This window comes from Aythya fuligula, chromosome 1 (genome assembly GCF_009819795.1).
Source record: "Aythya fuligula isolate bAytFul2 chromosome 1, bAytFul2.pri, whole genome shotgun sequence".
NCBI classification, from domain to species: Eukaryota; Metazoa; Chordata; class Aves; order Anseriformes; family Anatidae; genus Aythya; species Aythya fuligula.
The window spans coordinates 56374019-56395150 of NC_045559.1; the positions used below are offsets into that span (position 1 = coordinate 56374019).

A 21132-nucleotide genomic window follows, 5' to 3' on the forward strand; every position below is an offset into this window, starting at 1 on the left:
ACTGACTGTCCAGCCTACTACCGTTTCAGTATTCATGTTTGCTGTCCCTCCTTTGTTTGTCTACACAACAGTATGTTTAAAAAGGAATATAATCTTCTAGTATGCTTGCTAATTACTGAATTATATATTCTTTGTGTCCTGGCATATTAGAAAATGTTTCCCAAGGTTACGTCTGACATTAATAAGTTGGTGTAGGGAGCTTTTCCTTTGCCACTTGGCTAGCAGAGCTTGGAGTTGAAAGCAGCATTGCTGGGAAGGTTTTTCAGACCCTCTGGGAGAACATTATACACCTGTCTCTTTTTTTTTCCTCAAATTCTCTGATTTGTAAAAGATCTAAAAAATTAACACTTCAGGCAGTGCTGAACTAATTTGCAATCTTAACAGCAATTTAGGTTGTCCTGTTGAAACAAGAAAAAAGGTTAGTGATTTATGCATGTTAGCGTTATCAGAATATTGGCAAACTTTGTTGCTCATGAAAAAGGTTGTTAAAAATCCCTAGCAGGGTGGAGAAGGAGAAGAGAAGTTCCACCAGTGTGGAACAAAAGGGATCTGGACTCTGCTTCCAGTGTCTGCCACAGCTGGATGTGGGCACCCCACTGCCCAAACAATCCTTGGTCCTGCTAGTAGCAAGCAAAACTACCTTCTCCTTTCTCCTTCCCATTGTCTCTCCTGGCTAGTTATTGCCAGTTGTGTATTTGTACACAAGAACCTAGCACTACAGAGCACTGGCTAAGTTCCCCCTGTACAAAGAAATTGCCCGTAAGAAAAAATATTTTCCACACGGAGCCCTTTTTACACTGGGAATTCACAGTTTCCTCTGATTCATCTCACATTTAGTCTCAGTGGACTAATTGTGCAGGATTTACTGTGGATATGTGAAGTTATAGCTGTCTGTTTTTGCTGTGGTTGCTCAGCTGGTAGTGTGTGTACTCCTAAATGATATCTTTCAGGCACTTTAGAGGGCCAGTATTGTGTTCTGTGAATTTTAACGTTTAGTACCACAAAGGATTCTGGTCCTTCCTTCTCAGAGTGCCATACATCAAATCAGATGTACTCTTGAAACAATCAGGCAGCAATTTTCACCCCCTTATGCTATCCTGGTATCGTCTCAATAATGGTGCTTGGATCCCTTTGCATTTGGGAAATTTGTTAGTTTTAATTTGGGTTACTCTTCTAAGAAACGAAACTTGGGCTGCTATGGATTAGAATTCATAATGGCCAGTTTCCCAAATGGCAAAGGCCCCCCTACACAACCATATGCTCTTAGGAGCATGTCCTGGCCTAACGATTGCCTGCCAGCAGCACAGTTCTTTGTCTGACAGCTTTCCTCACCGACTTGCCCAGAATGGGTAAGTGGGAGACTACTAATCAGCAGCAAAGCCAACAGCCAGTGCTTTTGTGAGAAAACAGTTGTAAGACTTAATTCTTCTGTAATATAAATGTAACGAGCCAAATTCTGACCTGCTGCAGGTCGCAATGGCTCCATTTGATATAAAAGGAGCTATACCTGCTTAACTTTATCTCTATTTTGGCTGCTTCAAGTCCATGTGAAAGGAGGATCTTCATTCCCTGTTACACTGTCTCATGCCACTGAATCCATTTTATCAGGAGCCACAGCAGCTGCCATTGCTGCCATCCAAAAGCACCATGTTGAGGATATTTTATTCAGGCATCCTTCAAAACCAGCAGTAGTTTGTTTCAGGGGCTTGACAGTGCTGGTGCTCACTGAAGCACCCTTGACAGATAACATGTGAGGACCCAAGTATCCATGTAGCAGAACATGTTCAATTTTAATCCAGACCTAACTACCTGCAGTACAGTTTCATTGCTCACTTATGGTCTACAGTGCAAACTGAAGTTGATAAATGGAAATAAACCAGAGAAGAGAGAATCGCTTGTGCAAATGGACAAGGACCAGAGATTTTGTAGGGTCAAATCTAGACTTAACTTCATGATCAAAGCTGCTGTGACATGACTATGAAATGGCATATTCTACAGAACAGTACTATATGAGATAAAAAATCGTTGAAATAAGTTTTAGTCTTTAAAGAAGTGATTGACATATTCTGGAAACCTCAACTACCCACAATAACCTTAATTTTTTTTTCATGAGCTTCCGTAGTTATCAATTCCCAACCAAATTTAATAGTACCATTTTGTTTTGTCTTGTTTTGTGTTTTGTTTTTTTTTTTTTTTCTTAGAATCTGTGTTCCCTTAATTTCTGATTAGCTTAGCCAAAGCAAGTATATATAAAAGTGGGCTGTTACTTTTTTCCCTTTTCCAATCAAATATGACCCATTTACCAGTCTCATTCAGGAATATATCTCAATCTGTCACCATGGAAATCATTTGATGTCACAGATGTGGGACTAGGATCAGTTAATATGTCAGGCAGGTAGACCCAGACTAATTACAATGGAGAGAAATTAAATTTAACACACACGTGTATTGGCAGTAAGTAATGATAGGAAAGGAAATTAAGCAGCAGCTCATGATTGTTAAGTGATCCAGAAGAAATACATCAAACTTCTTATGAAAGCTGCTGTAGGTGTTTAAATCACTTTTGGATTATACTGTGGAAATGTGTTAATATGTGCAATGTCATATACCTTCTAGCTTACTTCAGATCTCCACTTACCCATCCTTATATAGAATTGTATTCTGTTCCATTAGTAGCTCCATAAGCTTGTCCTTTTCTTTTTCCCCCCTATTGGTACATGATACAGTTGCAGGCATATTTATTCTCTAAGCTTCCCTCTCATTCACAGCAAGTTACTGACAGATTATATACAGGAACTATTAGAATTATTAAAAGAAGCTGCTTTCTTTGTTATGTTCTTCAGCAGTGTTCATCCAGCTTCTGCTACAATATGTGCATGGGTATAGCTGTATGACGCAAAGATCATGGAAATTGCTGAATATTAGGTCATGGTTTATATATTCACATAGACTTTCTCTTTAATGACTATTCATAGAACATTTCTTTTCTGTTTTTGCTGTTCCTGAGGTCAAATAATAAAAATGCTGTTTCCTAAACTGTAGAGTTGGGAAGAAATAATTATAGAAATGTATGATGTTTGTTGTATTTGGCTTTCTTTATTTTCCCCTTCAGAGAGGGGGAAATGGATTTTTGTTCAAAATATTTTTCTACTTTTTATTATGGCTTGAAATTAAAAGAAAAATCCAAAAGGTTTTATTTGCTTTCTGCAATAAGAAGTAGACATCTAGTATGAAAAATGGTAACACCCTTATCTTCTGAAGGGAGATACTAAGGATTTGCATTAATAACCAACTCAATTCCTCCCCACTGGGTTTTCTTCCAGCCAGGATACTAGTCCAAATAACAAGGAATAGCTTGAAGTCCTTCCATTCTAGTTGACAGTGGCTTGAGTATTAAGTCCAAATCCTTGCATTTTATCCACCAACTAGATTATTTCATTCAGTTCTGCAGCCAAACAGAGGCAAAACAAGCTCATATGTTCATTTCTCAGAATAGTTAGCTAAATGTGACTTCAAAAGACGTTTTGGTGGAAGCAAAGAAATGTCTCCCTGCCCCAGCTCAGCCATGACCTCAGATCTGTTTGATACAGTCCATCAATCTCCAGGTACCTTTCTCTTGGTTTTTCTGGCCTAGACTAGTTGTCTCACAGTTGCTGATATGAGCAGTAATAGAGGCAAGAGATCATTTAGGACCTAGTGACCTTAACGAGCAATTCTCTCTGTAATGTTGATTTTCCCTCCTTGCACTGCAGAATATAACTCTTTGGAGGAAAATCTGTCTTCTATTTTTTTTTTCCCTTTGTCATTTTCAGGGGTCAAACATTCTAGAATTTGTTCTACACACATCTTTTCTTCTATAGCAAGCCTTTCCTTGCTTCCCACTATCATTTGTGTGAAACACAAAATTGACAAATCCTTTTTCGCTCTCTGTCTGCTAGCAACCTGCTAAAGTTTAGTGAGTTGAGTGACAACTTTACATTAAGGAGACTTCCCATGGGTAAGCTGCTCGGACCACTGAGAGACGCTACCTTTCTGGTCAGGAAGCTGTCCTTGTTCCAGAAACATATTTGCATAACATTGTAATCATCTTGGGTAGGGGAGAAGAGTATGTATGCCAGGAGATAACTTTCAAGGTACGTTGATTTATCCTAATGCTCTTGCCAGTGAGTCACTGCTGTTTTGATCATTCTGTTTTTTGAACTATGGTCTCAATAATAGATTGTAAGAAGTAAATGGAAGGGAAGCTTTTTTTTCTCTCTTGCACAATTTTAAAAATAATTTTCCTGTGTCATCCATACAAAGATGATTTAATTAAATACTTTAATCCTGACCACAAATAATTTATGTAGTGGTTCAGTGAGAGAAGCCCAGCATTGCCTTGTCATAGAGCATTTACTTAATCCTGTCATACCTGCTTGATAATTACTCCCTCAGATCTGTCCTTGCATTAGCTACAAAATTAGCTTAAAGGACTTGGAGAAAAAGGGGAGGGGGGAAATCCTTCAAATTAGCTAGTATTTTATGATGTTGAGTCAGCCCTCATTCAGTCTTTCTGAGGGGTGAACCTTCCCATCTGTTGTGAAACAAAATAACATCAGTACTTTTCAGTTTCTAGAACTGATCAGAATCTCATAATGATATATAGAATATCTTTTCTCTACCTCCAAAACAGATAATGATCTCTTTTTAATGCCTTGGTGTCTTAAATTACATCTTATATAAATCTTCCTTTCCTTCAGTGCATGCCTACTCACACATTTCTCTTCTTGCAGCATTGATCTTATAAGCTTAAATGGGAAATGGTTTATTTTCCTTTCATCGGAAGGCAGGAACTGAGTTCACATGGTGATAAAACATGGAAGATTGCCCCAGAATTTGATCTATGTCTTGGAGTTTGTTTCCTCATGCAATTACTGGTCCGAGCCTAAGTGACAGAGTAAGAGCTTTAAATTCAGTCACAAGGTCACATCTTACTCTCAAAGGAAAGAAACCAGCATTTCACATGTTGAAGGAGGGGGAGGGTGTTACATTTATTTGCTCTTTTTTTGTTTGTTTTGAGTATGTACCATTGAGAGTGATCCTCACGTTTCTTATGCCAAGTTACAAAGTACTGTTGACAATTCATTTTTACAGCATTTAGCACAGAGAGAAAATCGTACAAATCAGAAATGAAACAATCTTGTGGAAAAAGAAGTTCATTTCTGAAAACCCTGAGGGCATGGTAGGAAACAAGTGTAGGTCCAAGCTAAAAGTAGCAGTAATGAAGTGAGGAGTTAAGAAATGCTCCAGGGGGAGGCTTAAGAAGGAAGATGGAACTGGATGGATTAAAATAAGAGTTAATTATGGTGCGTATAAAAACAAAAAAAACTGTGCACAGATGATTTCACAAGAATTATTTGGAGTCATCCCCATCATTGGTTCGTTGTGAAGAGTAAGAGATGTCTGTCTATTTGGGACTACACAGCTGGATTTTAGGAGTGGGTACAATGTTTGTGGACTTCCAGGAGAGAAAGGGCAGAGGTGCAAGCAAAAGGTGGAACAGCGTAGGGATACTTTAACAAATCTACCAGGTTATACAATCTTTCCTCAGTGCTAACAAGGGATTTACCTTTTCAAGAGTTTAGAACAGATTAACTGCAAACGTTCCATTTATTGGATGCTTTTGGAGGCATAAACTGATGTCCTGACAATTTTGCTCAGAGTGATTTAAGAAATTATTGCCATCATCTCTTCATTACTTCTCCATAAGCTGCATTAACAGACTTTATGGGGACTCATAGTCCCTCTCACTCTGCGTACCGCCTTTATCAAGGGCCGATGAAGAGGGCTGCAGCTAATCCAGATGGCTATACACTGAGATGAGCTAGGTAGGCAATAACTCCTGCCATGGGGTGATAATTTCTCAAGCTAATGTGCTTGCTCCCACATCATTTATGTGACTGTGCTCTGAATGAATTCTCAGAGTGTTAAATACAATGGAAAACAAGATTTCATTTCTAGATTTAACTGGGTCTTTCTGATCTTCCCAATACACAGCCAAAACTGTCATCTACATCGTCCTTCTTTGACTTATTGCTTTTCTGATCTGCAGATGCATATTAATTTGTTGCTATTTTTCAGAACTTGAAAGGCAATCCATTTTTAATTTGCCAAAGTATTAAATGTGTTTCTATTGTAATTTGTATTTATTATGGTGCTTAATAGATCTGCAGCATGACTGACAAAAAGGTGGCATCAGCCTTCCACTACATGGCACTGCATGTTAATAACGGGTGTGTCTTATGGACATTTAGTGGCTCAGGGATTTCTCTTTTCTCCAAGGAAGACAGAGAATGAAGTCTTTTGTGTTATACCTTTTTTTTTTTTTTTGTGCAAAAAAGGCTTATCAAACAGAGAGGTTGCAGATATATTTTTTGTCTTTCTTTTATCTTATCAAATGTATCTCATACATTTTTTCCCTCTTTAAGGGCAAGTACAATGTGTCATCTAATGTCTGTGGTTATGAGAGAGTTAGCCAAGTCCATTTTACAGCTTTCAATTTTTATATTGTTTTCCATCTTCTCCCTAAATAGGTGAAGAGGAGAAGAAGTAAAGGGAAATTTACTCTTATTTGACTTGCTGTTCTTATTCTTTTGATGACAGAATTCATTCAGACTCAAGACAGATTCAAAACTCATAACAGCGTTTTACAGCTTCATAAAAGAAATGTTACTTACACTTCGTGCATTAGTAGAGATTAAGAGGATTAACTGGTTCCCTGACTTCCTGCATACTTTCCTGCAGTGGTTGGGCACAGCTGGTTACAGCATTTTGATGTCCGAGGAATTCTTGATGCTTTTGTCCCCTCTTTTTCTTTTTTTTTTTTTTATTATTGTGAAAGTATACTTTACCTTATCTAGATATTTTCAGTAGTTCAGCTGGTCACTTTGATTCTTTAGTATTTTTAAAGGAAAGCTTGTACTTTAAATCCTGCTGTAAAAATCACCAAAAAAAAAAAAAAAAAGGCATAAAGTAACATTAGGCTTAGGTTCACAAATGGATACTTCTTAAAATTTAGTTCTAAGTGGAGTTTATACAAGTAACTTACAAAGCAGTTCACAAAGTCTTTCCTGCCTGCTGTAGGCACGTTGCTTTCAACCCCAACACACGGGCACTTTAAATTCTGTCACTGTGCATGCCTACAGATGCTGTAATTTTGGTTAAGCCAGACAGCTGCCAGCTATTTTCAGCCTAAATCCATTTTGCATCTTGACTCTTCTGCACCTAACCTTTCAGAAGGGCCAAGCAATTTGACCTCATTACAGGGAGAAGAGTATAAAGAAGAGGTTGTGGGGTGCTAGTGCTACATATTTCGTGCTATGTGTAGGGGGAAGGAGCACATAGCCAGGAAAAGGAAGGCTCTTCTTTAGTTTGGAAGGTGAAGGTTCTCCCATTTCTTAAAGAAGTATGTGAGGCATCTGGCTGCAGGCAGCTTCTTGGTGAGGCCTTGCTGCTCTGCACCAGGAATGCAAAATTAATGAGGCCAGAGAGGGAGAATAAGCAGGAGGGATCATAACCCTGTCAATCCACTGATGAGATACTTCTCTAAGATGGAAAGTTCTGGATTTTCTTCCAGAAATTGCTTTCACTTTTTGTATTTTCCTCTAGTTATTTCCAAGGAGAGAAAGGTTTGGAGTGCTTTGTCTAACCATCACTGTTTCAATATTTCCTTAGCCTCTGCTAGGTTGATGTAGGGACAAGCAGGTTATTTCAGGGTGTTTTCTGAACTCCTGTACATATGTAAGCTTACTTCTTTCTGGTGTTTGGTTTTCTGTACATTTATTTCTGTGGCTACAAGGAGCTCTGAGATCTTTTTTGCCTGTCAATACAACCATTTGTAACTGTGGAGTGTCAGTGAACACACTTCTAAGGTTTCTCTGGGGATATTTGCTTCTGGAGCTAAAGAAAAAGTTTTCAGTGGAGTACACACGTGTATGTCCCCTGTTTTGTAAGCACAATGTAGAATATTTCCTTAAAACTAGTTGCTAGAAAGTTCAAGAGTTCATAGCCTTCTCTCCTGATCTTCTTCTCTCCTCCTGTAGCTGAGAACAGCAGTCAACACAAAAGTTGAATCCTATGCTAACAGAGCTTATCTCAAAGAGCCTACATGTATGTGAGAAGTCTGAGCGGCACTTTTTAACAGATCTCTGCAGATGACACACGAGGCAGACTGCAGTCTGACCAAGTAAAAACCCCTTCAGCTTCCAGGAAGAGAACCAAAGAGACTTTTCTAACCATTCGAAAACAGTAGACTTTTGCACTCCTGTTGCTTTTTACCCATATAATGTCAGCATTATCCAGAAAGCAAACTCCCAGTAATGAAGTCTGGGTCTCTCCCCATCTGTCTCACTAAATGCCACTTGGAACAAGCGCCTTTTCATTTGACAATAAAATCAATGAATGAAATATTAGAGGCTTGAACGATATGATGTGCAGAATACATTATGGGAGTTGTTGTGTTTCAGTGGACAGCGAGTCTTGCCCTTTCTTCCCGTTATCATCAACATATCTACTTAATGATACTGGCACCTTGTGCTAATCTCTCACCTCTTTGCTTTTAGGCTTTAACTCTTTTGTACCACTTTCAAGTCTCTCTGGCTCAGAGCTGTGGAATAAAATTCCGCACTTTATATGAACTATTGAGCTCACATTTGTTATCTGTCTCAATTAAAAACAGACCTACGCGTACTAAATAATTGAACAACTGAGAGAAAAGAGCTTAAGCTGATTTTCATAACACTTACTTTTATCCCTTTACTCAGTTGACACAGCTTTCTTCCTCTTTGCTGTGAGGTTCTTCAGAATAACAGGAATCAGTGCTACACCAATAAATAGGACAAAAAGGGAAATGTCAGCGCCAAGGTTGACTTTAGTAAAACACCCTAAAAACTGGAATTGTCCACAACAATTGATTTGCAAAACACTGAAGAATGTCGTATTTTTCTTATTGTTTTTTTCCAGGCCTTACTGGATTTTCCATCAGATCAGGAATATTAACCACTTCATTGTCACTCTAGCACAATGTGTCATAGATGTAAGTAAACAGCTGAAAGCTGAGAGTAAGTAATTGTCACTAGCAGACACATGGTAGTTGAGCCCTTGGAGCTCAAGGTACTGTGTAAGTGGCAGTTTTGTAATTTTATTTTTGTGTCAGTCTTGACTCTGTAGTATTGGACAGGGTTACATACCAGCAAAACCAAGCCAATGCTATATATGATTTCAAGTTCAGTTTACAAGTGGACACAATTTCAGCAAGAGAAAATCTCAACCACTTTGCCCTGTAAATCCCTCTGTCTCCAGGGTACAGGTTAAAAGACAGAGAAGGACATAGAGAAGGAATGGCTGTGTTCAAATTTAAGTGCAATTCTCTGCACATTTATTAGATATTTGTAGTGCTCCATCTCTTGCTGCAAAAATAACTTGCAACACTGGTAGGATAAAGCTTTCCATTCTGTTCTCTGAGCTGTTCTTTTCTTGCACACACATCTGCTGCTTCGCCTGACTGCAGAATCATGTCTACCTAGAGAGGCTGAAGCTGGGCAAACAGCTGGTGAACCAGCAGTGATTGCACAGCCAGTCAGTGTTGGAATAGGAAGAAATCCCAAGTCTCTCAAGGTCATCACTAAACCATGAGGCTTCTTGTACAGCCACTGGTTTTTGTTGTATCAGGCAGAAGCAGCTCGTGTTCTGTGGGCTCAGGATGCGGAACAGGAAGCTGTTTGATATCAGAGCTCTCCATCAGCATTTCCATGATACAGGACTAATTGTGCACAGTCATTAGATATGAACAAACGTGTCATCTTACCGTCTGATATCCTGATGCATAAATCATTTTTAGCTGTAGTGATTGTGAGCTCTCACCTGTCTTGAAGTGTGTCATTAACAGTATAAGGTGAGCTCTTTACAATAAAAAAAAAAAAAAGATAAAAACAATTGTCAGTGTAGTGAGTGCCATTAATAGCAGTGGCAAGAAGTGCTGGGCAGGTAGCAGCACCTTACTGCAGGCTGTGTCTGTGGAAGAGAAGACTTGAATCTTGATCTTGAAAAATTTGCATAGGCTAGTAAAGCCACATAGCCAAAGGGAAAATGCAGAGCTTGTTTATTTTTTGACAGAACTGAATCCAACAAAGGGGAATAATAATGTCAACATAGTTGGATTTCAACACCACTTACACTAACTTGGCAACCTTTTTTACATCATGTGTGACTACAGCCCTTTTCTATGAAGCATGTCCCTATTTTCTGTGTGTGTTGTTTTCTTTTTCAACTTGTCACCAGAAAAACAATCCTTTTCATTCTGCTCATCTTGGATTTTTTTCTGCCTCTGCTTCTAAATTCAGGGACTTCTCTGGTGCTCAGAGAAAGTCCTTATGATATATACTTAGATGTTTCTTGCTTGCAAACATTCCTGGTGTGCCCATTGATTTAGAAGATTTGTTTCTTTAAATAAAAATAAGAGGGGTGGGGTTCATATCTTGCTATTTATATACAAAAACTGCCAAAGAGAATATGAAGTTGGAATAACAGTCTCTGGAGTATAAGAAAGCTCTTATGCTCTGTCTCTAATTCACTGCTAATAAACAACAGTTTAGTATTCCAACAACAACCTCAAGCACCGATTACTGAAACCCAGTAAGTGTAGTGAAGCAGTGACGTCATTCCCATTTTACAGAAAGAAAGAGAGGAATGAGCAGGCAGTGGCTAACCTCTGTTACTCTCATGTGGATCTGAGTTAAGTTTGTTCAGTTAACAGAAGCAACTTAAGATTTACATTGGTACAGCTGAAATCAACGACTGCCCGAACATCACAAGGAATGTGAAGAGACATGCACAGAATCCCAAGGGATGTACCCAAAGTAAACTTGTGGCAGAACAGAATCCGTTCAGGGTTTGGCAAGAAAAACCTCAGCCACTAGTGAACACAGTAAGCCAACAGCTGCTCAGAAGGCTAGGGAAATGGAAACTTCTGAATTATTACTAAGTGGCAATGGCAGTTTAGGCACTAGGCTACTAAAAAGGATGGTGCCTCAGTATCAACAAGCAGTGCTCAGGATCTCAGAAGTCTTGGTGCCTGTTCATAGATCACTGTTCATCTCCTTGGTCATCTTAGATATATCACTCCATCACCAGGTACCTCAGTTTCTCCCACCGTAGGGACTTTTCTTCTTTCCTTTAGAAAGGGTTACTAATGAAAGGCACTGCACAAGAGTTATATTATTGATTACATGTTGCAGCCTGCTGCTCAGCTCCCCGTTACTGAGATGTATTTCAAAGACAGGGTTTGTGCCAACCAATATGAGCATCTCAGGACCTTACCCCTTTATAAATTTGATAACACTTATGACAGACAGAGTCATGGTGTATGGACAGTTACTTTCATGTTCTTCACACTCTCGTCCAAGGCAGTTTTATTGCATTATCATTGGCAGGGAAAAGAGGGGAAAAAAAAGAAGCATCTTTTATTCAGTGATCACGTATTCCTGCATAGCACAAATTCATGCCATGGTTTTAATAGCTTGTATGCTCCTGAAACACTGGGCACAGTAATTTAAAAATGTCTTTTCTCTCAGCCCCCTGCCTGAATATTAGAGCTAGTGGATTGGAATTGACTTTGTTCATAAGGACATTTTGCTGCTTTCAGAGGAAGAAGTTTTCAATTTTTAAAAAAATGTAGGGTTTTATATTGAATGAATTAAAAATTAAAAGGGAGACAATGACAGGGGGAAAGCAGTACAGGGGCACGCAATCTTTAAGCTGCCATTGTTTGAATAAAAAGTGAGGTGTGTAGTCAAAGCAGCGAGTCCATCTTACTGAGCACCTGCAACCTGGTTAGGAGAGAGTCATCATCTGAGAAAGGGTTCATGCCAAGTCTTCTATTGCTGTTAATTAGATGGCATTGCTGCTGCTGGGACATTTTGTGCCATAAACAGTGGCATAAAAGCTGAGGTGAGGAAGGATAAGCTCAGCAGCACTTGAAGCTGGTATGGGCATCCCTTATACTCTGGCATACCATTTCACTACAGCTTCTGCATTCAGGTGCATTCTTCCCCAAACACCACGCTAGTGCTCTTTCCCTGGCAGTGTTTTGGGGTATATCCTTTCCTGCCAGGTAGAAAACAAACAAAAACTTCTGTGTGTGTCCAAATCATAACATCTTTGAACTAGTTTTAAGTTCCTGGCATAGGAGCCCATTTGTCACGTGTGTACAACACCTTGCAATTGTCACAGAAAACCTCAAAAAGTTTTGTTCCACAGTGAAAGTCTTTTTTCTGCACTTGGTATCTTGTACACAACTGCTGAGAAACTGTTTCTCTGAAATTCTGCAGATGAAAGTGTTGCAAATATTAATGATAGATTTTCTGGCTTTGCTGTAGTTTGCTGGACTTTTCACTGGACTCTTCGTTTTCTAATAAGCTCCTTGGAGTAGAGGAGATGATAAGCAGAAACCTAATTTATTTTCATCTTTTGATTGATTTCAGTCTTTCATCTTTCCTTATGAAGAAGAATCACAGATTTAGCTCTTTACCCCAAACTTTCTCAATCCAATTCTCTACACTTCATCCTCTTGATCACCATTTGTGTATGATTTTGCCTTCTGAATCTTCCCCTCTACCACCTACAAAACACTTGCTATGTTTCTATCTGAACAGACTCTTGCTGAGTTATTATTCTTCTCTGGCTCAAGTTGCTGTAACTTCTTTAGCCCTGTCCACATCACCACCTCTGAGTATATCCAGAAGTCAGTTGATATATTGCTTTAGATCCTTGTTCCAGCACTGGTAGCATCATTATTCCTTTCACTAATTCCTTTCTCCTTCACTGACTCAGCCTTGCCCATCCTGTATTTCCCAGCCATCCATGTGCTCTATCTACTTGTGCCTCACCTACCTACTTTGTTTTCTTACCATGTAGTCAATGCCTGTCTCCTCTCTCCCTCTACTGGCACCAACATGCTATCCAACGTGAAGCTGCCATGAACCCATGTTCTCCTCTCCCAATCCAGTCCTGCAGTACCTTCCATGAGCTACTCGTTGGTCTTCTTCCCATCCAGATTGTTCCTTGATAACTGCCCATGCAGATTCTCTCTATGAGAAATCAGTCCAGTAAGAAGGGCTAATGGCCATTCAGAGACAGCAACATACTTACATTAAGTAAGTGAGATATCAAATAGGTAGACTTGTGTGGGAAGTCTACTTCCCTGAGTATGTATAGATAAGCACATATCTATGTGTGAATGCACATACAATACATTTATATGTTGCACGTATTGCATACATGTGAAATAAACTCACAGTAGAGGTAAAAGTATTCAGTTCTGTGAAACAGCGAACACTGTACAGTCATATGAGGAAATGTCTGCCTCTATTTCTGGGGGCACACAGGCTTGGGTACAGTGCACACACAAGATTTCATGTACATATTTTACTCTGTGATAAAATTTCTAAAAACTGTCTAGAGGTGCTAAGAGGTGCTGAGAGTTATCATGCTAGAAATATGTTTCCAGAGGTAACTCAGGGAGTTTGTTGTAAAAGAGAGAGTCTTTTTTAGGGATGAAAGAGGGCATGCAAGTAGAAGAGAGGAGTGAGTGTGGGAGCAGGGAGAAGCATGAATTGATATTGACAGAGCAAGAATTGCACAGGGCATCAATAGTGAGGATGAAAAGCTTGAACTTGACAGTGATCTGAAGAGGTAGATGAGATATGTGTCAGGAGAAGTGAAAGATCTTAGAAGCCACATGCTTTGTATGAACTGGTGCAAGCTCAGAGACTAGAAGGCCATAGAGAAAGGGTCAGTCACTCAGGCAAGACTAACATGAAGTGCAACTCATTCAGCTGGTATAAATCAGCATAAGTACGCGGATTTCATTGAAGTCATGCTGATTTACACCAGCTAAGGATGTGTGCTTACAGATTTAATGCTCATTTCCAAAAGGAAAGGTGTCTTATACAGGCATTTAAAGGATAAAGCAAAACAGGAGGAGGATGAAGAAGGAGAGAAGAGGGAAGGGACATTTAACAACATATTTTAACTCTGTTTTTTTCAAAAAATAATCCAGCCTCATTGTACCGTTATAGATTCTGCTGGTCACAGACAGTGATCATCAGTATTGTTACTGGGCAATTTAGAAATGTTCCAGCATTCGGAATATATACCTTTTCCCCTCTTCTCTCCTTTTACCTTTTTATTCCTTGTGTCTGCGTCCCGTTTTGGGAGCGCTAACTCTGCAGTTCTCCTGGTTCCTGCCAGGTCTGAATCTTAAAGTCTTGCTGAATCCTTCTCCTATTTTTGTCAGCTTACACTGAAGGCATGCATTGCTCCAGCAGTACTTGGCTGTGGCTCCAGCATTCATGTCTGTATTAAATTTCTAACAACTTAAACCACAACTGTTGAAACAGTTAGAAGTGGCAAGACAGAGTTCTGTTCTGTTCTTCTTTAAAAACCTCTACAGTATAGAATTTGATTAGTCTATGTTTTTAATGGCTGAAAATACTTTGTGCTTCTTTTTCACTTTGGAGGCCTCTACCAAATGCAACTAACCCTTGATAATATAGCAACTAGCTGGACTGAAACAGACTTCTCCTGTGGCATCAGCTCACCATAATGGCCATAGATGATTAAAAGGTGGACCCGTTCCTCTTACTGTGATTGCAGTGGAGCCACATGAAAGCCATGCAGTTTCCTAAGACAAGAAAAAAAAAGAAGTTTTCCTCTAAAGAAGTTGTGGAAAGTAGTTGTAATTGCTGTTATATTTTTTAGTGTTGTTATTATTGTTTGTAATAGGAAAATACCTGAAGGCCAAAAGAGCACTGTTAAGCAGTACCACCATGTAGCTGCCCTGCTGTTGCTCTTCGTACCACACAGCTTCTGCGCCCTGTGACTGGAGACACAGTACTGTGCTACATGGGGCTTCAGCCTGGCTACATGCAGCTGTTGTTATGCTTTCAGTATAAAATAACACACAGTTATTACCTCAGAGCACTTACAGTTGCGATACGTGAGACAGGCAAAATGGGAGAGGGATTGGCTATTGCCATTATTATTTGTGGAGAATCAAGCAAGAGGCTGTTACGTGACTCATCCCGTGTCATCCAAGAAATCAGCATCAGAACTGGGGACTGAAATGAGATCTTGAGTCCCCTTGAATGCCTGAATTACAGGAACATGCCTTCCCCTCCGTTAGCCACCAAAAATCCATGATGTGTAAACAGAATCAAAGGCATTGAGTTGTCAGGCTTAGAAGTATCTGTTTTTCCATGGAAACCTCTTTTCAGCAACAGCAAAGCTTTTGCACTCCCCATCATCTGAGCTGTCAGGGAGCTGTACTGTGCAAAACACCATAGCTGAGCAGCTGCCTTCTGGAGGAGACTGGTCCCACAGCCGGGCAGCACAGCCTAGTACAGGACAGTCCGGATGTAATTCTGCCTGCTCGATAATTTTTCACTGTGCTCATGCCAGAATCATAGCCTTGTTTTCTGTTGTCTGGCTGTTAGTGGTGATGTATGAATAAGTAAGAAAGACAGCTTCATTTTCATAAGCTAACTTGTGCCTTGAGTAACAGAGAGGGAGAGGAGTGCACTTAATCATAACTGCAGGGCCAGAGCAAAAAATAATGACAGAGCTTTTGCTGTTAGTCATGGTATTTTATTATAATAACTCTTAGAAAAAAGAAACAGGCAGCTCAGACTGCTGAACAATTCATATTTGTTACAGTAGCCACCATGTTCTCATTTGCTGAAAGAATAACTCAAATAACTCTGTTATGCTTGCCTTTTACAAAAGGCCAAGTTGGCAAGGAACTCTACTCCTTCTCCCCAGAAAATCTGAATTCAGGATCTGATATGATCAGAGAGGAGATGAGACCTATGAAAGTTTCTGCAGAGCTGCATGTGCCTCATCAGGGAGGCATGAAGAGTGGCAGAGGGACAGGTCAGGGCTGAGGGGTGGTCAGAGGACCATGGACAAGGAGAGTTTTCATTATGCCTGTTCAACACCATGCATTGCTTTGGCTTGGCCTGCATTTTAATAACAGATCCTCCTGGATGCAGTGTCAAGGCACGTGCAAGACAAGTAGGTTATCCGTGACAGCCAGCATGAATTCACCAAGGGCAAATCGTGCCTAAACAAACTGGTGGCCTTCTGTGACAGAGTGCCTGCATCAGTTGACAAGGGAAGACTGACCAATGTCAGCTACTTGGACTTCTTCAAGCCTTTGACATGGTCCCGCATGATATTGTGACGTCCAAATTGGAGAGAGATGGATCTGAAGGGTGGGCCATTCAGTGCATAAGGAATTGGCTTGAAGGCTACACCCAGAGGGTGGTGGTCAATGACTCGAAGTCTGAGTGGAGGCTGGTAACTAGTGGTGTCTCTTAGGAGTCCATCTTGGGGCTGGTATTGTTTAATACCTTTATCAACAACATAGACAATGGGATCAAGTGCACCCTCAGCAAGTTTGCAGATGACGCCAAGCTGAGTGGTGCAATTTATACAACAGAATGAAAGGATGCCATCCAAAGGGACCTGGACAAGCTTGAGAAGTGGGCCCACGTGGATCTTATGAGGTTCAACAAGTCCAAATGGAAGGTGCTGTACCTGGTTCGGGGCAATCCCAGACATGAGTACAGACAGGGAGAAGAACTCATCTAGAGCAGCCCTGCAGAGAAGGCCTTGGAGGTTCTGGTGGACCAGAACATGAGCCAGCAGCGTGTGCTTGCAGTCCAGAAGGCCAACTGCATCTTGAGCTGCATTGAAAAGGAGTAGCCAGCAGGTCAAGGGAGGTGTTACCTCATTGCAACCTTTTTAATGCTTGAAGGAGGCTTATAAAAAAGATGGAAAACAACTTTTTGCTTGGGCAGATAATGATAGGACAAGGGGAATGGTTTTAAACTGAAAGAAGGAAAATTTAGGTTAGATGTTAGAGGAAATTCTTCACTCATGTCTTGGTGAGACACTGGCACAGGTTGCCCAGAGAAGCTGTGGTTGCCCCATCCCTGGAGATGTTCAAGATCAGGTTGGGCGAGGCACTGGACAACATGATCTAGTAGGTGGCAGGGAGGTTGGAACTGGATGATCGTGAAAGTCCTTTCCATCCCAAGCCATTCTATGATATGATTCTATGAACTTCACAATGCATTTGAAAAAAATAACCAAATTAAAGTTAATGAATTAACTGATACCCTAAATGAATTAACCGATACACTAGACAGATTGATTTAAAAATGATGTTAATAAATGGGTGAGAATTTTGAATGGAATATTTTTAGTTGTTCAAAATTGGAATGGTAAAATGTTATGATGTGTTTTTTTTTATTTTTTTTAAATATATAGATTAATGATATATATTATACATCTGTATTATGTGTCAAATTGATGTTACTGAAATGAGTGGGGTTGTACATTTAGATATGGTTATTTTGATATTTTTGAATCAAAATATTTTGGGACCTCTTTTCCAGTGATTTTTTTCTGAATTTCATTTTTTTATACTGACTCAGAATGAAAAAATAATAATAATAGTAAAATGTGGAACCATCACAATTTTCCGTGCAGCTGCAGTTCTGTTTTTCTGATCACTTCTGCCCTAAGTTGAAGTCATAAAGACGATGTAAAGGGAAAAAAAATAAAATCTTCTTTGGCAGAGGGAGCAACACTATTCCAGCCTAGGAAAAAAAATATATATATACGTATAACTGTAGAAAATACTAATGTATCTTCATAACTTCTTCCAAGATGGCTTGGGAGACAAGCCATCTCATCTGCCTAGTAGATTTTTAGACACCAGCGGGAGAGTTAAAAAAGACTGACAAGCTGTGTACTACACTGCCCTAGGACAGTACCTGAACACGTATGGATTCCCAGGCCATTGCAAAATCAAATTAAAAAGTGTTAGCTAACACATCTAATTTTGTATTTGTGGCAAGCTAAAAGGGCATGTACAGACAGTTATTCCAGCTCAGTTGATGCAGAGTAAGTTACATGATCTGATCCATGTATCTAAGCCCTGAAGCTTATACAATGTTAATTGCTGCCTTCATCCGTGTCCCATATCAAACGTCCAGGAATACTGGTGAGAGCAGGATTTGTTCTGGTGTCTTCAAAAATAAAGGGGAAAAGGGTAAGGAAACAATAAAACTACAATAAATGCATGCAAACATAATTTCCTAAGCTTTTTCAGTTTATCTTAGCCTGAAAAATAATAACTGAAAAGTAAGTCAGGGGCACATTGTCAGAACTGAGATTCTTGACTGGTAGGTGGGAAAGCAAAACCATTAACAAACAGCAAGGTTTGTTCATTTCTTATTATTCATCAGTTTGAAGGCTGAACTCTGTGACTTGTTGGGAAATGCATGGGGCTAAAATAATGAAAGCAGATTGATATTCCCTGGTAAGGAAGTTTAGTATCTGCTTCTTGCAAATGGAATTCTAGTGTTTCTTTTGATGTTAGTGGTACTATCCTCATAAGGATCTGCGGACTGCTGAGTTGTGAAATGTGCTGTTAGAGTATGGGCAGGGTCACTCTCTTCCTACCAGCTGTGCCAATCCATTCCAGCCCAGATGCACCTGTATTTTTTATTGTTTTTCTCATCCTTTACTAGCCATGGTAGCTCCTTATTTTGATTTATTCTACCTCATCTGTAAGGGAGTGGTTATAAAGAACACACAGCCTTACAGCACAGAATCAACAAGTGTTAGTTTAAATTGTGCCCTTCGGCCTTTTTTAGCTAAGACTTGTATCAATCAGTTGAGACTCTTTTCCTATTTCCTTGCAATATATGGCTCATGGGGCCTCATTTGCTGTCCAGTGTGTTCTGTGAGTCCCACAGGTTGAGATATGCTACGGTTTATTTGTATGGAGAAAGAACACATACACTTTTCAACATCTGCTTAGGATATATCTGCTTCTAACTTGTAATTCACCTCATTCTCTTACGCACTGCACTCTGTTAATATTACCACTTTTCAGTAGCACCAGAGGGGTGATAATGTATGGTAGTCTTTTTTATGATCCTTTCCCTCTCCCCCAGATATTCCACCTTCTTAAAAAACTGTTCATGGAGTTTAATATGGAAAAGGAAATAAATATACAATGGAAAAGGAGAGACATCATTGGAAAATGAGGGCTGGTGAGGACTGGCATGTTGTGATTAGGATGGAGTAGGCTGAACCTGAACAGTGGTATAGAATGGACTCGTTAATCCCTCAAGGTTATTTCTAGATTGATTTCCGTTCGCTCATTAAATGCTGTTGTAATGTGCTGTTCTGATTTATTTGTTATATGCATTGGCCACTCGCTGCTGCTCACATTCTTTGAAATAGAATCAAGATACACGAGGCTTACTGGCATCCCACTGAGCTGGGTACCACAGGAGACTAACAGTCATCTGGTCTATGCTTATGCCATCCTAGCTAATCTTGAATAAATAACTTCTGTCTTTGTGTCTTGCTTCTCAGACCAGTCTTGTTTTGGGCCATACTGATTTTTTTATTTTTTTTTGTATTACATCTGTGGTCCTATATAGCCAACACGGGATGATAATTTAATGCTTTCAGTGCACTGCTGTGGCCATACACGCAGTTTTATGAGCATAGCTGGGACTTGAAAATGTATTTTCAGAGCATGATATTTAATTGCTTTCCAAAAAGGTTGAAAAAACATTTCCTGTCTTAGTCATAGTGCCCACACTGAGTGGGTCCCTTGGTCAAAACACTAGTCCCTTTCCTTTCTTTGACTAGATCCAAATGCAGTTTTCCCTTTCCCTCCGTCCTCCGTCACCAGAGCATCATTTCAATCACTTGTCTTATTTACATTTCATACAGCACATTTCAGGATAGATAATTAAGTCCTTATCTATACAAACATTCACTTTTCAGTTGATTTTTAAGCAGTACAAACCTTCTAGACACATTTGATTTAAAGCACGTTTTACTCTAGCTGAAACCAGCTGCTAATCAATGTAAGCTAAACCAAAATAAGCCCATTTAAAACTGAAATCATAATTCCTGTGCAGCATTCCACATAGGCTTACCTAAATGACTTTTAAATTAATCTCTTAAATTAAAACAGTGCAACTTATGTAGGTAAACCCTTACAATCCATTTGTTTCCTGAGCCAAAGGGATCTCTTGTGACTGAGAAAAAAAACTGGAACCAGTCGGGGGGCGAGAGGGGAGAGCATGGGAAGAGAATAATTTATTATACTAAGCCTTGCTCTTCTATTATATTATCTCCATCAGAGTTTAAACAGATCTTCATATTAGATGATCATTTTACCAACACTTACTTCTCACTAGGAGGATTCTCCATCATTGTATTCCAAAATCAAGCAGCATTCATATTTGTCTGGGTGATATATTTTTGTCAGCATGACAAAGGTTCCCACAGTGTTTAATTACTCAGACTAGCCAGGGGAAAAGGAAAGAAATGAGCCATGCTGAGTTTGCTGTGCCAGGATTGCTTTCTGTTACATAAGCAGGCATCTTCCTAATGCATGAAAGGAAGGCAGCTTCAGAACTGCTGTCTTCTGTTTCCACTGCCTGTCCCTCTCCAGATTTTGTGTGTGTTTTCCATTGACTGACTGTCTTTTGTCTAATGATCTGCTTGCAATTTTGCTCATTTCCAGGGCAGCAGGTTCTTGGCTTGGTAGAGAACCAGAGTGACTGGTATTTGGGCAACCTCTGGAAGAATCATCGGCCCTGGCCAGCACTTGGGAGGGGCTACAACACAGGTACGCCCAGAGAGTTTTCTTTGAATTAACATTTTCATCAAGCGTGGAATCAATCCCCTGGTACAGAGAGAGTAAGATGTGGTAACTCACACCTCCCTTCCTAACCTACTGCAAAATTTGCCATTGAAAGCAGTAAAAATGATGCAGTATGATAAATGTTGGGGTTTCTGCTCCAGCGCTACTCTGATGGGAATATGTTCCCTCTCTAAATGGTCTTAAGGGAGATTGTATGGTATCCTTTGAGGAAAGAGTTTTTCAGCAGTCTGGCACATCCTTACCACATCTACAACATTTCTGTTCATGATGAAGCATATATAGACCCAGCAAGAGGGAAAGAATCAAGGCTCATTTTCTGTAGAGAGGTAAAT

At 39.8% G+C, this 21132-nt stretch overlaps 1 protein-coding gene across 3 annotated transcripts in view; it reads left to right on the forward strand.

The window, feature by feature from the left end:
- LARGE1 (LARGE xylosyl- and glucuronyltransferase 1) overlaps positions 1–21132 on the forward strand; it is a 282266-nt gene that overhangs the window by 197445 nt on the left and 63689 nt on the right. For all 3 annotated transcript variants that reach the window (XM_032201244.1, XM_032201234.1, XM_032201254.1), the window contains one exon: positions 20660–20764. In XM_032201244.1, coding sequence (XP_032057135.1) covers positions 20660–20764 — 105 coding nt within the window. The remainder of the gene's footprint in view (positions 1–20659; positions 20765–21132) is intronic.